The following is a 14732-nucleotide window of genomic DNA, read 5'->3' as shown; positions in this document are numbered from 1 at the left end:
AATGTTTATCCAACAGAGGTAATATGCTGTATTTACGATTTCAATCGCGACCAAAATAAAAAAATTCAAGAATCACGCCAAATTTTAATTACAAATATTGAAGAAGAAATAACACCATAGCAAAGTACATTTGAAGAACTTTCATTTGTATAGTCATTACTGTAAGGTGTCGTCCACAAACCAAAAATTTACGATCTGACATTAAGTGGCTTAGCTTCGTCTGTGGAATTGAAAAGGTTGTCATGAATATGCGCAGATATTTAAATTTTTAGACGAGAAAACGCCAACAGAAATTACTTTAGACCCTCATGATGCTTTTAAAATGCCTTTAAATTGCACCAAAGGATATTTGAGTAACATAGTTTCAATCATTGCTAATGACAGTTTCAAAATCTGACTCTCCCGTGAGTGGATGTGGTTTGTAAACTAAACTAGTATTCAAACAAAGCTTTCGAACAGTTTAATTTCCTGTTATTGGAATATTTGAATTTCTTCCTTCTTTAATGACAATGTCAGAAAACATTTTTAAAAGAAAATGGTAACCTAATTGTTTTTAGGAGATAAATCATCAATTTCTTCGGTTTAAATTTGTGATGATAATGGTATCGCAGCTAAGACACAATCCCCCTTGGGGTAATTTTGTGAATTTTTACTGAGAAAAACATTTTTTGTTTCATTAATATTACAACGGTATTATTACGACCTTCAGCTTATTCCCGTTACATGATAGAAACAAAAATATAATATATAGGACGTACCTATCATAAATAGGGAAATACGATCACCACGAAAAGAGAGAAAAAATACGTCGCTGATTTATATATTGACGCAGAAAACAGAGGAAAGATTCGCTTTCGCTGCCGATTTTTTTTTATTAAAATATTGCTTGTTCGGTGAAGTGACGCAGGTTGTACAAGCGAAGGTAATTCAACTAAAGATGAACACAACAGACAAAAAAATTAACCTCCAACGGTTTTACACGCAAAAGACATTGCATTGAGAGACAAGGCAAAGTAGAAAACGGTATTCGCTTGAACTCTCAGTCCAATTGCACCTACAGACTGCGTATAATCAAAGAGAAGCTATGCCGGTTAAAATTGCAAATTTCAATTAAAAAACAATATATGGCGTAGGTGTGAAAAATACTCCTTACATATTGAGACATAGGGCCGAAACAAAGGATATTAACTCCATGGATGTGAGTTACGTGCAGGCTTTGGTCAAATTTCCCGTCGAAGCTGAATAAGAAAGACTGTATATCTTATCTTAAATGTCCAGAGAATATTGACAAAAACATCACGTATTCAAGAACGATAAACTTACGCTGTATTGAATAGAAACTGAAACAGGGAGAAAAGATCATGGCTTTGGTAGATGTCAGTTTCATAAAGGGAAATTTTGAGCATTCGAACAAATAACACAGGCTCCGGCAGAGCTATAGCTAGTCATTTAGGCTAATCTGCCAGTTTAATAATACAAATTAAATCCAGTGAAATATATGCATATATGTAAAAGAATTGAACACTGCGCATATTCAAGAGCGAGACGCTATATACTGAGGGAGAATTCAGAGAAGAAATAGTATTATTTTCATAATCCGTGTTTGTTCCCAAATGCACGTTTCTTCTTAGTTACAAATCATGATCAGTTGAATGGCTTCGTGAGTCATAAGTTATGCACACCTGTCTGGGTTGCAAATTTCAAAGTCAATATATTTTTTTCCTGATGAGTCGATTCCCCAAATAAATATTATGACGTTACTAGTGGATTTTTTAAATACCCAAAATGAGAATCAAATAACGTATACTCATAATTAAAGAGTGTCAGAAACAGGGATGCCCCTAAGAACGCAGATTTGTGCCATATAGGGAAGAATTTTTTCACTTGATTTTTTTTCACTTGATTAACATGTCATTTTACTACTTTACTTAACCGGCTTTTTTTCTGGTCTTGTGGCCGTGGAGGGAGGGGATGAGATTCCGCCCCTCCCCCATATTCTTAACTACGAGAATATTCAAAGTATGACAATGACACTTGGAGCTGCTCTATGGGAAGTGATAGAGTTATGTCACGTGGGAATTATGTCACGATTGCCAAAATCGTCCATCTTGGATTTCGGATTTGCCTAAAAACTTCAGAAAACGACGAAAATTGACCGAGTGAGCTAAAAAAAATATAAAAAGGTACTGTTCAAAAAGTGAATAAATTTAATTAAAAACAGGAATACAGTATTCTATTTTCTGCAAAACCTGCCGGTCCAATATTAGTTGCCGTGGTAACATAAAATTCAGTAAACACTACCACAATTACATTGTTTCTAAATAAATTTTCCGAAAACGTCCTTTGGTAAAATATAAAAATAGTTATAAATGTTCAAAGTCGACGGGGAAAAGAATCCACGACGACAACGCCGACAAAAATGGCACTTGAAAATACGACTTTACGTTATTTGAACTATTTCGCGATTCTGAACAAATTGTGAGACAGAAATAGAAAGGCAAAATTATATAGACATGTAATATAAGAGGTCTTTACGATACAATGTAAGTATACGTTAATAATCATGTTTTCTGAATTGCTGTGCCTTTTTTTCTGATAAATGTGCAGTGGGTACATATTTCCCTGTACAATATTACTACAAATTAATGATAGGCGACGATCCTGCTGGGGTTGCATATGTACATAGAGGAAGCACCAGGCCATTGTTCAGCAAAAACGAATCGAGCCTTTTGCTCTATAAAATCCTGTATTGCAAGGAGCGGACCTTTGAACATAGAAGGTGCGCACTTTGCGCATTCAAAGTAGCCGCTATGTGCAGTAGACCCGCTTCTTTCAAAAGCTATGTTTTCAGGGGACTCTTATAACCTGCAGCTGCATTGCTTTTTTGTGGTTGAGAGAATTGTTCTGTTGTTCGTTCTTTTGTCATCTCGACTAACCATGTAAGACGCTGCAAACGGTGCTGGCCGCCCCGTCATGTGCAGTTTAGAAGCAAATAGAGGATCGCTGTCGTTGCAGTTTTGAATAATCCCTATATTCGCGTTTAGGTGCGCCTTTTGCTCAATAGACCCTTCTCCAAAATGGCGTCCGAAAATTCAAAAAATTCAAAATTAAAAACGTATACCAGCACTAGAAAGAGCACTTTTACTTTAGTAACCCTGTAAAGTTTCAGCATATCAGGTGTAATATCAGCTGAGAAAATGTAAGTTGAAAAATGAAAAATTTACGGACGTTTGTATGACTGGGGGTATGACGTATATCCCCGGTCATACAAACGTCTGTAAATTTGTCAAATTTCATCTTTGCAAGGTTACTAAAGTAAAGGTGCTCTTTCCAGTGCTGGTACCAGTTTTTCATTCAGTTCAATTTTATCTCATTCAAATCTGTTGCCGCCAGTTTCGAGAAGGGTCTATTGATGGGCACTTAAATGAGATTCGTTGAGATGTAGTTTTCAATAGTTACAGCGTTCAGTGATATTTGCCCCATTTTGAGTAAAAAAAAAAAAGCCTTGACAATTTCTTACTTACTAACAGGTGGGAGGCTGGATAATGCTGTCCGTTGTTCTCGTGGGAATCACCATTCTGGCTGTTACTTATATCCATGGAAGAAAGAGAAGAAAAGAAATCAAAAGGTTACCACAGCTGATGTACAGAGAAATGTTTCAACATAGAGGACGCTGGGTGTAAGACATCAAAAGACCCGGCTGTAATGATGGTCATGGAACTAAGAGCAAAAAGAAGGCTTAAGCGAAACTTGACCGAGGCATCTTTAGTTAAGGAAAGTCTTTGGCCGTACAGATAATGCGTCGGAGCTAACGAAACTTGAAGACATGAGGCTACTGAGATTCACGAAGCCTTAACAATGGACTATTGTTAGGCTAACAGTAGGCTACTGTGAGGTAAAAAATATTCAATACACATCTTAACTTGAGAGGCTTCGAGAATCTGGTCCCATAGTTTGAGACTTGTTAATCAGGTCATTCAATGTTAGTGCACATTTTGAGTTATTGTATACTAGTCCTTTTTATTTTTTCGTGATATCATGGATGGATGATTGGGCGTTTCGCCCCCTGCTCCAGTTAACGTTGGAGAATGCACGACAATGACAATCCCTGTATAAAGCTGTAGAAAGAAGTCCTGCAAAAATCGTCCTAGACATGAAATGATAGTGGTGAAATAAGCCGTGGTAGACAAGCATCATGACGGCTCATCTAGGGAAAGAAGAAATAACACTTATCAGCACTGAGACACACGTACCATCCCCGCGTTATGGCCGCTACTGTGCGCATGCGCACAGCGAGTGCGCAGTGGTACCAGTGCAGTGGCAGCCACGGACAGCTGTTTCGCCCTTATTGGGGCTCATCAGCAGGGCATAGCCGTCGGGTCAAGAAGAAATATGTCTGAATCAGTGGAATTAAACACCACCATTCAAATGACAAATACAATTTATCTCCGAAGGAAATATATGGCTTTATGCTGAGTGTGACATGTTTAATTGTTAATTTCCTATATCTTGCCAACGGCCTTGAGACATGAAAGCATAAACTGTAATTCAGCAGAGTTGGCTTTAACGTACGGAATCCTATATATAAGCTAAATTGAGATTGATTGTAAAATACAGTATTACATTATTAAGCCTGTTTTCCATATGGTCGCAGCAAAAAAGTTAAACTCAACTGTCTACCCTATACTGGATGTAACGGGATGTTACAGGGACGATGAACTCGGGAATAACGAAGATATGTCGATCATCGGCGAAACCACACGAAAGCTCACCGAAAGAACCAAAGAAATGTGCCAACTTTGGGCAAAGAAATAGCAAAATTTTGTGGATGATCCGACGACGACGACATTATAATGGCAGTAGCAATCAGATATGGATTAAGGAAACATTGTTTTAGACGACTTAGAAGATTCAACGAGAACTGTGCTAACCATGAGCGGTGGAAACCATGGGGGTCGACTACTCGAGCAACTGAAGCAAACTGTATCTTCGATTTCCACTTTTTCTTTTGCATATAGCTCCGTTTCCCTCCTACTCTTGACTGTCGGGCCTAAAAACTCTTCGAGAAGCGAACCTCTGGGGAGTGCCAGAAAATAAAGAGCGAGATTAAGAGGAGACACTTGAAACACTCTCTTTGCACGCTATGTACCATGCGAGTTCACGTTCTCGGTGACTTGTCTCCGTCTGCAAACTTTACGAGAAAATACTGTTATATAGACTTTAATAGAAAGTTATCATTCATCGATAATTTTTCTCGACGATATTAATAATAAGGTAGAGGTACCAGACATGTTTTCGTGAAAATACAAAACTGAATGCAAGGCTGGCACTACGGCAAAGGGCAGATTTATTAGTGGCCAATATTTCGACTAACAGAATTAGTCGAAATATTGACCACTAATAAATCTGCCCTTTGCCGTAGTGCAAGCCTTGCATTCAGTTTTGTATTTTCACGTTCAAGTGACGCCTGACACGAGGTCTTTCACAAGAGAGATCCGGCAAAATTACCAGCAAGTTTAATTCCTGCGTTGTGTGGACCTCTGCATTCAAAAGTTTTCTCATGTTTTCGTACCTTATGTTATTTTCTCTTGAAATGCTGACTTTTTATATGCCTTTTAATTTTCGGTCAGGGATATTTAACATAGGGACCTTGCGGAAACACGACGAGGACGACAACGACAACGCCACAAAACAAAAGGTTTAATGAGCAAAAACAATTGTGGAGAACGTGAACACACAACAGCGAAATTTTCATTCCCTTTCTTAACTTGAACGCCCTTCATACCAATTTGGTTCCTAGGTAGTTTGTCGTTTGTGTAGAAGTTAAACGAGTTAGGGACGATGCCTACTGTCACTGCGCATACGTTTTGCGCATCTTGAGATACTCGGGTTTTGTATGGGTGGTGCCTACTAATACAGGGATATTTTTGCGCGCTTTAAAACTATGTTGAGAAAGAGAACTTAGCGAGTGATTTTGGTATCCAAAAAGAAAGTTGGGGGTTACCAGGCATTTTTCAGAGATAGTGAAGCTTCAATTTGGAAAAAAAGCGCCGTACATTGCTTTCTATTTTGCTGCTTTGTAGGATAATCGTTGCTTAGTTATGTCTAAAAAAATGCGTGGTTACCCCCAACTTTCTTTTTGGATTTCAATAGCTGCTACTAAGATCTACTTTTCCCGCATAGTGATAAACCGCGCAATAATACTTCTCCATTAGTAGGCGTCGTCCTTAAAATAATCGCTTAGTAGCACAAATGAAATAAAGTTATATTTTCAAGTGACGTTTTCGTTGGCGTTGCCGTCTTACATTCTTGAGGTCTCTAATTATTCCACGAGGATGATAGATGGCTAAAGAGGCGCATAGCGCCGACTTGGTTAGAATCATCCCATATCAAAGAAGCGTAAGTGGACTAATTATTTAAAACTGCTAGATCTTGCCGATTTCATTTTGGATTTTTAAATGGCCGCGAGGCCAATCAAAATTCTTGAATACACAATCCAATGATCCAGTTTTTAATAACTGGATTGAAACGAGTGTAGTATTCACCTGCACTAAAAAATGTTGCGTCGTAGAAAAGCAGGTTCTATTAGTAGACGTATACTGTAACATAGTATCAATAGCAACATTGTGTACATTGATTGTAAATTTATAGCCCTTTACATCAGTTGATTCTGTAATGTGGCAAATAAACGGTATATTTATTTATTCATTTTACATTAAAAATACAACTTCTCGATAAACTTAGCCACTTCTCGCTCTCGCAAATCCCAGCTGCATTGCGCATGTAATCTTTTGAGAAACACAGCGAAATACTGTAACAGTTTTTAATATAACGTTGAATTTTATATTTGCATCTTAAAACCTTATACAGAGGGGAAAAAACACTTTCTTGAGAGGACTTTTACAAAACAAACCAATTACCGTGTTACTTTCGTCTTCGTTTTCAGCCTAGACTGATCTTGTTGACTTTTTCTCTTGACTATCATACGTGAATTTTCACCATGCCAACGCCTTTTCAGGTATATTCTGGGGCCAACTCGCTAGAACGCTTACACTTTATAGCCAACAACCTGGTCAATTGTTTTTACACGCGCATGCAGAAACTGAGTTCAGTAAACATTGTTAGAAGTCTTTGATCATTTTTGAACTCGTTTCTCAAGTTGCGCTTTTCATTGAGTTTCGCTTGCATCCGCATGTCAAATTGACGGCCCAGCTTGTAAACTACAATAATTATTACAAAAGTGTTATTGTAAGGAACCCTTGGTTATCGATCAAGTTTACCATTTCCTTTTCAAGGGATTTGCAAGCACTCAAACTACAATCTTGGACAAAACTGTTCAGAAACGTTTTGTCGACCTACAAATCCCACTGCCACAGTGATACATCAACAACTCTGCCGCCCCTCCCCTTTACAACGTTGGTCTATCGCTGAAAAAAAAAAGGCTGCAGTGAAGCTTTACTACTCTCCAGACGGTGCTTCCTTAAGGAAGATTGAAATCTAGGCGCACGATTTGCATTCTTTCCAACTAGTTTTGTCCAAATTTGTAGTAACGTAGGTTGTTTGCGTGGTAACTACACTCAACATAAAACGTGCGCGCGAAGTAGGGCGTGCATACTACGCAGAAGTGATTAGTCAATTTGACCAATCACAGTGCGCACATTCCATGAATCCAACGAAAAAGATAATCTACCTATAATATAATGGTACGTTGTTCCTGTTAAGTACACAACCATTATCATTCAGGTATTATAACATCGAAAATTCACAGTAATTGTCTACTGAATTCACCTTCCCCATATTTTATCAGAGGAAATTTGCTCTAATTAAGTGGAGGACGTAATTAAATGGAGAAAGTAAGTGAAATTAATGGAAGTTCTAGGAGGTACCAAGAGTTCTGGCTCCACATACACTCGATTGCAAAAACGTTGACACCTAAGAAGCATAAACAATGAACGATGAGACCGAACGGATTTGTGGATAGTGTCTAAAAATTGGACGGTTTGGACGGTTTCCATCATTCACCACGTGCAACTAATTTTGGTTATCAACCGTCGCACGAGAATAGAATATTATGCAAATAAATTTAGTACACATATACCCATAAATCCATTGGGTCTCATCGTTCACGGTTTATGCTTTTTTTAAGTGTCAATTTTTTTGTAATCGAGTGTATAAAGCTTCGAAAGACACCTATCTGTCTTCGTATTGGGTCACTAGAAGGGGTCTCGCTCAGTCTAAACGCCTGTAGCTTCTCCTTGCACGTTCTCTTTCTTAATGACATTTTTCTCAAGGAGAATCTGCATCGTTCTCGCATAAAGGCTTTTCTCGTCGATTCCGCTCTTGACTCTTTCATTTGTCGTGCAAGGTTTCTGAAGACTTCGTCTACACCAATGTCATTCTTGGCGGAAGTCTCAAAAAACGGACAGGAAAAATTAGCAGCGATTTTGTTTCCTTCTTGATAGGAAACTTCTCGTTCATCTTCTAAGTCGCACTGTAAAAAAATAATAAATAGATAAATAAATAAGATTACAAATTGACGTACATCGACCATGTTCTTCAAGAAATCCAAAGTGCGATAAGTGAACGCTCGAACAGTGACAAAACAGTAACGACTAAAGACAATGACGATGAATAAAAACTGAAAATGTAATTTATTACGCATCGTTCAAACGCACATGTTGAGGTGCGCTTTTATAGCTGAGGAGTGGAATAAGACGTCAGCAGCTGGCTAGCATTCCATCGTGATATCACCCGTCACATCCCCAGGGGAAAAAAAAAATGGCAACTGGACAGACCACCACAAAGAGCTCTAGTGTCCTCTAAGCTTTCTGTCCAGTGGAATGGTTCTTTGACATATGTCCCTGCTTGTTCAGTACGACATAAGTCAACGAGGTAACCGGTCATAACGTCTCCACCAAACGAGATGTCTAGCAAAGTCAGCATTTTAACAAACAAGAAAAACGTCAGTGACTTCTTACCTTGGTGCCGACCACAACTAAGGGAATGTCGGGGATTATCTGGTCAGTTTGTCTCTTCGCAGCAAGGATTTGTTCACGATAAGCTTTGAGTGGATGGGTGCTGCAGCGATCAGCAGTAGAATAAACCAACACGAAGCCGTCTCCATTCTTTACGTATTGATCCCTCATTCCCCGAAAAACGTCCTAAAACAATTGAGTGATATCCTTACTAAATAAACTATTAACAATTATTTCACGAGCGTGCGTTGGATATGAGATCTCAGTTAGCGCGCCGAGTTGGCTATAATCATATCATATCCAACAAGCGCAAGTGGAACATTTTTTTTTTATTAAAAAGAAGGCCATAGGCTCAAGGTTCTAAACTATTTTCAAATAGATGTTCGGTTTTAAGAGAGCACTCGAGTCTCTTTGCAGTGACCAAATTACCTTATCAACTCTGTTGACCAGGCGTGATACAAATTGTTCGTGGTGTTATATTGGGGAAACCGGTAGAGTTTTCAATACCCGAAAAAAAAAAAAAAAAAAAAAAAGAACATTTGAGAAACACCAAAACTGCTGCCAAAGGTTCTAGAATTGCTAATCACGCCTGGTCCAACAACCATGTCATTGATTTTGAAAACGCGTCAATTATTGACAAAGGCATCTTCAGAACCAGAAAAACATTGGAAGCGTGGCATACCAGAGTGACACCTAACGTAGATAACAATTCTTGCCCGTTACCTGGACAAAACAACATTCTTTTTAACAAACATTCATAATTATTTACATTTTTATTATTTCGAAATTCACGCTTTTTGTTTAAATTTTTCTCACCGCTTTCCTATCATTCATTTTACCCGTCGAAGACTGCAGTTCGGGCATTCGAAAGCTTGTAGTTTTTTAGTCATTTTAGCCAGAGGTCGTTTTCTAAAATTTTTATAATAATAATAATAATAATGATAATAATAATAATAATAATAATAATAATAATAATAATAATAATAATAATAATAACAATAATAATAATAATAATAATAATAATAATCGTATTATATAATCGTAATATCTAATAATATCTAACATATTATAATTTATACGAATACGTGCGCCAAATCTCTTTCATGCAAGCAAGAAGTCGTTTCAACATTTGAAACTTCACTTACATATCCAGATGTATCAATAACTTCAACTTTGATGGGGCTGCCTTCTACTTCAATATCTATGTGGTAGTTGTCCTCTGAAAAAGTTAAAAAGGTGAAATTCAATTGCCTTTCACGTCTTGGTTAGCCTGCAAACAAGCTCTATTTTAGGTCAGCCGCGGAAGGATAGCGCGAGCGGTTGCTCGAAGGCTACTTCTTGGTGAAAAAAGATGTCTTCTTTTAAGTGACTCATATCTTTCTTCTCTTCTCGATAGAAAAAAAAAACTAAAAAACTATATTGACATTTCTGATACCCGACAAGAATTCTGCGTAGCTCCTTTTATTGGCAACGAGTACTCAAGATCAGGTCTGTTAAGATGTTCTAAGTTTTATTTCGACCATTGTCTCGAAGAAATTGGTGTCGCAGCCTCACCTTATCTTCGTGTCTATCTACACCGGGCTTACTTTGGTCTTCTGAGGCCCAGGGAAGATTCTACCTTTCTACCTCCAAAACTTCTTATGACAATAAAAATTAAAAGGGAATAGCACGCTCAAAAATGTTTCTTTTGAGGTCCGTAACAAGGCCTGATGACGTCATAGGGCGGCTATTGAGCCATGATTCTGAATATATGCCATCCTAGATCCGCCATCTTGGATTATTTATCGATATTAACGCGAAACCACCAAAGGTTGCATAGTAAACAAACCCAAGAAAAAAGCATTTAGATCATCTGAAATGTAAAAGTTACCGCAATAAAGTTTAAATCTTGGTATTGAAAAACAGGAAACCGGCTTGTACAAAAGGATTTCCAGTGAAAACATAAAATTCATGAATATTTGCAGTCATGTGATAAATTGTCTGGTGGGTTTTGCTTGCTTATCTCAGAAGTTATTAACGTTCTAAGTGGGCAATATTCCTCACCCCCTTAAAAAAGAACGGTCTAGATAAGGTTATTACGTTTTCCTTTTTCGAATCGATATATAACGAATTTATATCATTATACACGAGGTAGACAAGGCAGGGATGGTGCAGTGATGAGAGCACTCACCCCCTCCCCTCCCCTCCCCTCCCCTCCCTCTTATGTGGCCCGGTTTCGTTTCCCGGCGTTGACGCCATATGTCAGTAGGCCATTTCCGAGTTGCCGTAAGCCTCATTATGAAAGCGATGCTAAGTGCAAAGTTTTTATTATGAAAATTAATTTTCATTCATATGCAAACAAAACTAATTTTCATAAGAAAAGCTTTGCACTTAGCCTCGCTTTCATAATGAGGTTTACGGCAACTCGGAAATGGCCTGGGGCCCGTTTCTCGAAAGTCCCGGTAACTTACGGAGCCCGATAAGTATATTTTAAAATGTTTTTTCGCCGATTACCGGATTTTAGCTAACTCGGCCTACGGCCTCGTCGGCTAGCGATAATTGTAATGATAGCCATAATTAATTAAATCCTGCCAAAAGAATGGCGTCGTAAGCCTGTAAGTGTGGGCCGAAATCGCTTGCAACGATTTTAACTCACGGACTTTTGCATTTAACGGTTAGGGAATTGTAATTACCTTCATCCGAATTATTATAGAACAACACGGCAATACGAAGATACGGATACATTACGTGTCTCAGACACAAACATTTACCAAGTTTAACTAATAACCTTAGCTGACAAAGAAAGCCATAGAACTCGTGTACCCACACAAAGGAAAACAAATTAAAACCCGCTCGATGCTTTCAAGTGCTAATCACGTTCTGTTTATAAATAAGGTTATTAAACGTACGAAAACAACAGCCGTTAAGCCAAAAGGTCATGCTAAAATCGTCTTGATTGGGCATAATCGGCATCCATAAAAGTCAACCTACCTATCGTTGGGTCGTAGTTGGCAGTGAATTCTTGGCAGACGTAACGAATGCTCAGCGCTGTAAAACAAGATATAAACAAGTGATGTTATAGAGAGATCAGGTAGGTGGAACTAAATAACAAAAACAGTTGTGTTTCGATTGATCGATTATCTGGCGCCATGTTTGCGCTTTTCGTGCAAAAATTCAAATATTTTCTTAGTGAGGTTTATTAGACTTGCAACGACATACGACATACAATGCCATCCAGGATTCAGTGTAGTTGAATAATGTGTTTTTAAGAGTATCTCTGAAGTGAAAAACGGAAAACCGGCGGGTGCTTAGAAAAAATTGTATCTATATTAATGAGATAAACATACATTTACAAGTGTACGGATAAACCCACGCTTTCGCGGTACTGTTAAAGTGTTGACGATTCAACGTCCACATGATCTAATCAACGCAAAGCTAGTTTTAGGGAGACTAATAAAACGGAGTTTCTAATTCAAATCTGAAAACTTGTTAACTAGGTTGAACAAAGTCTGAAGTCTAAGTGTGGTGTAAAGGTTTTGAAAGATACTTCGTATAGATTTTGTGCGAGGACTTTGAAACGTTACGGTTGTCTCACTTCGCTCATTCCGATCTTATGGCTTCCTCATCCACTTACTATTTCTAAAGATAACCAACGGAAGCTGCGGTTTTCGGCGGAGATTATGAAAAGAGGTGGACAATGTATGTAGACCTCTGCTGGATCAAGAGGTCATTAGCGTAATAGCAGTGCTTAGATCCTCTTAGTGATTAGATCTATCTTTAATGTTTTTCACTCTGCCTAAAATGTTCATTAGAGCTGGCAAACAACCACAGGAATCTCTAAAACACTCAATGCAGAGAAAACAAAGAGCGAAAAACCTGCTATGAATACAGCGAAATTTCCACTTCGAGAAACAGGTTTCAAGAGGCGTGTTGGCAATCGTGGCACGAGTTTTTGTAAGACCTGCTGTTTAAGTCTTCAGATGGCTCAGGAATTTGACCGATACTTCTCAAACCAAAGCTGCTTGTGGTAGCTGATGCAGGGAACCCTTTCTCACTAAGTACTGCTAATGGAAAAGTTATTAGAGGCTTTAAACAGTGCAAGTGGATAATTAAATCGTTTTGAATTAAGGCAATCGGGGTTGCTTTTAACACAAAAGCGGAACAAGCATACTGTCATCGCACCCTTTGATATGTTATGAATAGCTTAGATAACCCAAGATATGGGCTTTTATTGCAATCTTATCTTGAGAGTTATTACAGTCTACGGTCTAACTCCGAGTCTTTAATCTTGTACAATTACGTTGCCGCCACTAAGTCTCTGAGGACAAAACCTAAATTCTAACCCATTCACATAAAATTTATTGGCCAACACTTTCGCGTTCAATTTTACCCTATTCAGTATCTTCTTAGAAAAGTTCTTAACTTGGCGCCCTTAGGACTGGAAATGAAGAGAAGGTTCCAGCTACCATAACGACGAGTGACAAGAAAGGTACGTGACTGTAAGGAGATAGTGGGCAACATTTTTCTCTCCATGATAACTTTGTTTGCTATGTTAAAGCTAACAGCGGGCGTGCGGTTGCTGAGCTGGAATTCAAGGGCGGTTTATCTGTCTGATTCACACAATGTATTCACCTTTAATTAAAAATTTGTCAGTTTAGAAAGGTAAACATTTATGCCAAATGCCAGAAGTAATAAACTGCTTTTTTTTTCCCATGACATGTCTGCAAGAATTTAAAGTGGACATTTTCCCATGCCTTGGAAAAGTTAGTCATTGGGTAGCATTCAGTAAGCAGCGCAGAGAATTATAATTTTCTTTTCAGGTAACATGTAAGGGACATTCCGTCATATCAGGTCACGAATAATATAAACCAGGGGACGTTCCGTCATATCACTTTACGAATCATTACAGCACGACAAACAACTCGATTAGTGTCCAGAGCAAAGAGAGATTGCGAGTTGTGCATTTTGCAAAGTTGACAGTCAACATGCCGCTTACATTTTTCCGCCATATATTGTGACATCAGTGGCTATATCAAAGCTGAAGTGTTCACGACCATACATGTCGTTTACAAAATTAAACGCGCGGTAAAAGACTTCATGCTCTCTGCGTTATTCAACGCCTTGTTAGTATACAGACGTCTATATATATATATAAATAAAAAAAAAAACATTTAAGGATAAAGCCCTAAACCCTGTAAAGCATTGTTCGACGGACATTTTGGTCAAATTTGAAGGAAAATGTGTTTTTGGCTCTATATAAATTACAATGCAAGTGGAAAGATCGTAATCTAATCGCCAACGGACATGACACAAAAACAAAATGCTTGACCTTAACCATTGAAAAAATGATCCCTGCATGGAAGTCTGTATGGTATATGGATGTTTAAAGAAGCGTAAAACTTTGATAATTTCAAGGTATGTTACGATTTTTGTGGTCGTTGAAATTTCGAGACTTTTGTATGAATCCTTTGAATATTTGTGAAGTGTGACAGTACATTTTGAAATTTTAAAGGACCAAAAGAACCTCACTTCCCACGCCGTTATTGTTCACCTCTGGTTAAGGTTTTCTTTTTATCGATACTATGGTATTGCAGACTTTTGCCCAAAACAATACCTCAAAGCAGTTAATTCACTTAAACGGACACCCAACCGTATAACCCAATCTTCGATATTGATCATCATTAATAAGCTCTCATTGTTTTTGAATGACGCTGGAATGAAAACGTGCGTTGAATAAACCAAGATGTAATAAATGAGCAATTTCACTCAACTCGAACT

General features: G+C 38.1%; 3 protein-coding genes across 5 annotated transcripts in view; 2 read left to right on the top strand and 1 right to left on the bottom strand.

Moving 5' to 3' along the window:
* The window catches only part of LOC146488259 (uncharacterized), a 4967-nt gene extending 961 nt beyond the window's left edge, over nucleotides 1–4006 (top strand). Inside the window, exon 2 of the mRNA XM_085122537.1 lies at nucleotides 3531–4006. Within this exon, the coding sequence (XP_084978663.1) occupies nucleotides 3531–3683 (153 nt within the window). The 3' untranslated portion in view covers nucleotides 3684–4006. The remainder of the gene's footprint in view (nucleotides 1–3530) is intronic.
* Nucleotides 4007–6637: 2631 nt separating this feature from the next.
* LOC146488257 (ras-related protein Rap-2b-like) overlaps nucleotides 6638–14732 on the bottom strand; it is a 54666-nt gene continuing 46571 nt past the window's right edge. The window contains exons 4-7 of the mRNA XM_085122884.1: nucleotides 11946–12002; nucleotides 10121–10194; nucleotides 8979–9161; nucleotides 6638–8491 (exon numbers count right to left, since the gene is read on the bottom strand). Of these exons, the coding sequence (XP_084979010.1) occupies nucleotides 8117–8491; nucleotides 8979–9161; nucleotides 10121–10194; nucleotides 11946–12002 (689 nt within the window). The 3' untranslated portion in view covers nucleotides 6638–8116. The remainder of the gene's footprint in view (nucleotides 8492–8978; nucleotides 9162–10120; nucleotides 10195–11945; nucleotides 12003–14732) is intronic.
* LOC146488258 (neuropeptide FF receptor 1-like) overlaps nucleotides 11939–14732 on the top strand; it is a 49048-nt gene continuing 46254 nt past the window's right edge. For 2 of the 3 annotated variants that reach the window (XM_085122790.1, XM_085122749.1), the window contains exon 1: nucleotides 11939–12045. The gene's annotated coding sequence lies outside the window, so the exon portion shown is untranslated. Of the gene's footprint in view, nucleotides 12046–13427; nucleotides 13444–14732 lie in introns of those variants that run through there. The other variant, XM_085122739.1, reaches the window with a different exon arrangement.

This window comes from Pavona decussata, unplaced genomic scaffold (assembly GCF_977016875.1).
Source record: "Pavona decussata unplaced genomic scaffold, jaPavDecu1.1 SCAFFOLD_11, whole genome shotgun sequence".
Classification (NCBI taxonomy): domain Eukaryota; kingdom Metazoa; phylum Cnidaria; class Anthozoa; order Scleractinia; family Agariciidae; genus Pavona; species Pavona decussata.
The sequence above is the reverse complement of the archived record's forward strand: the minus strand, read 5'-3'. Positions and strand labels throughout refer to the sequence as shown.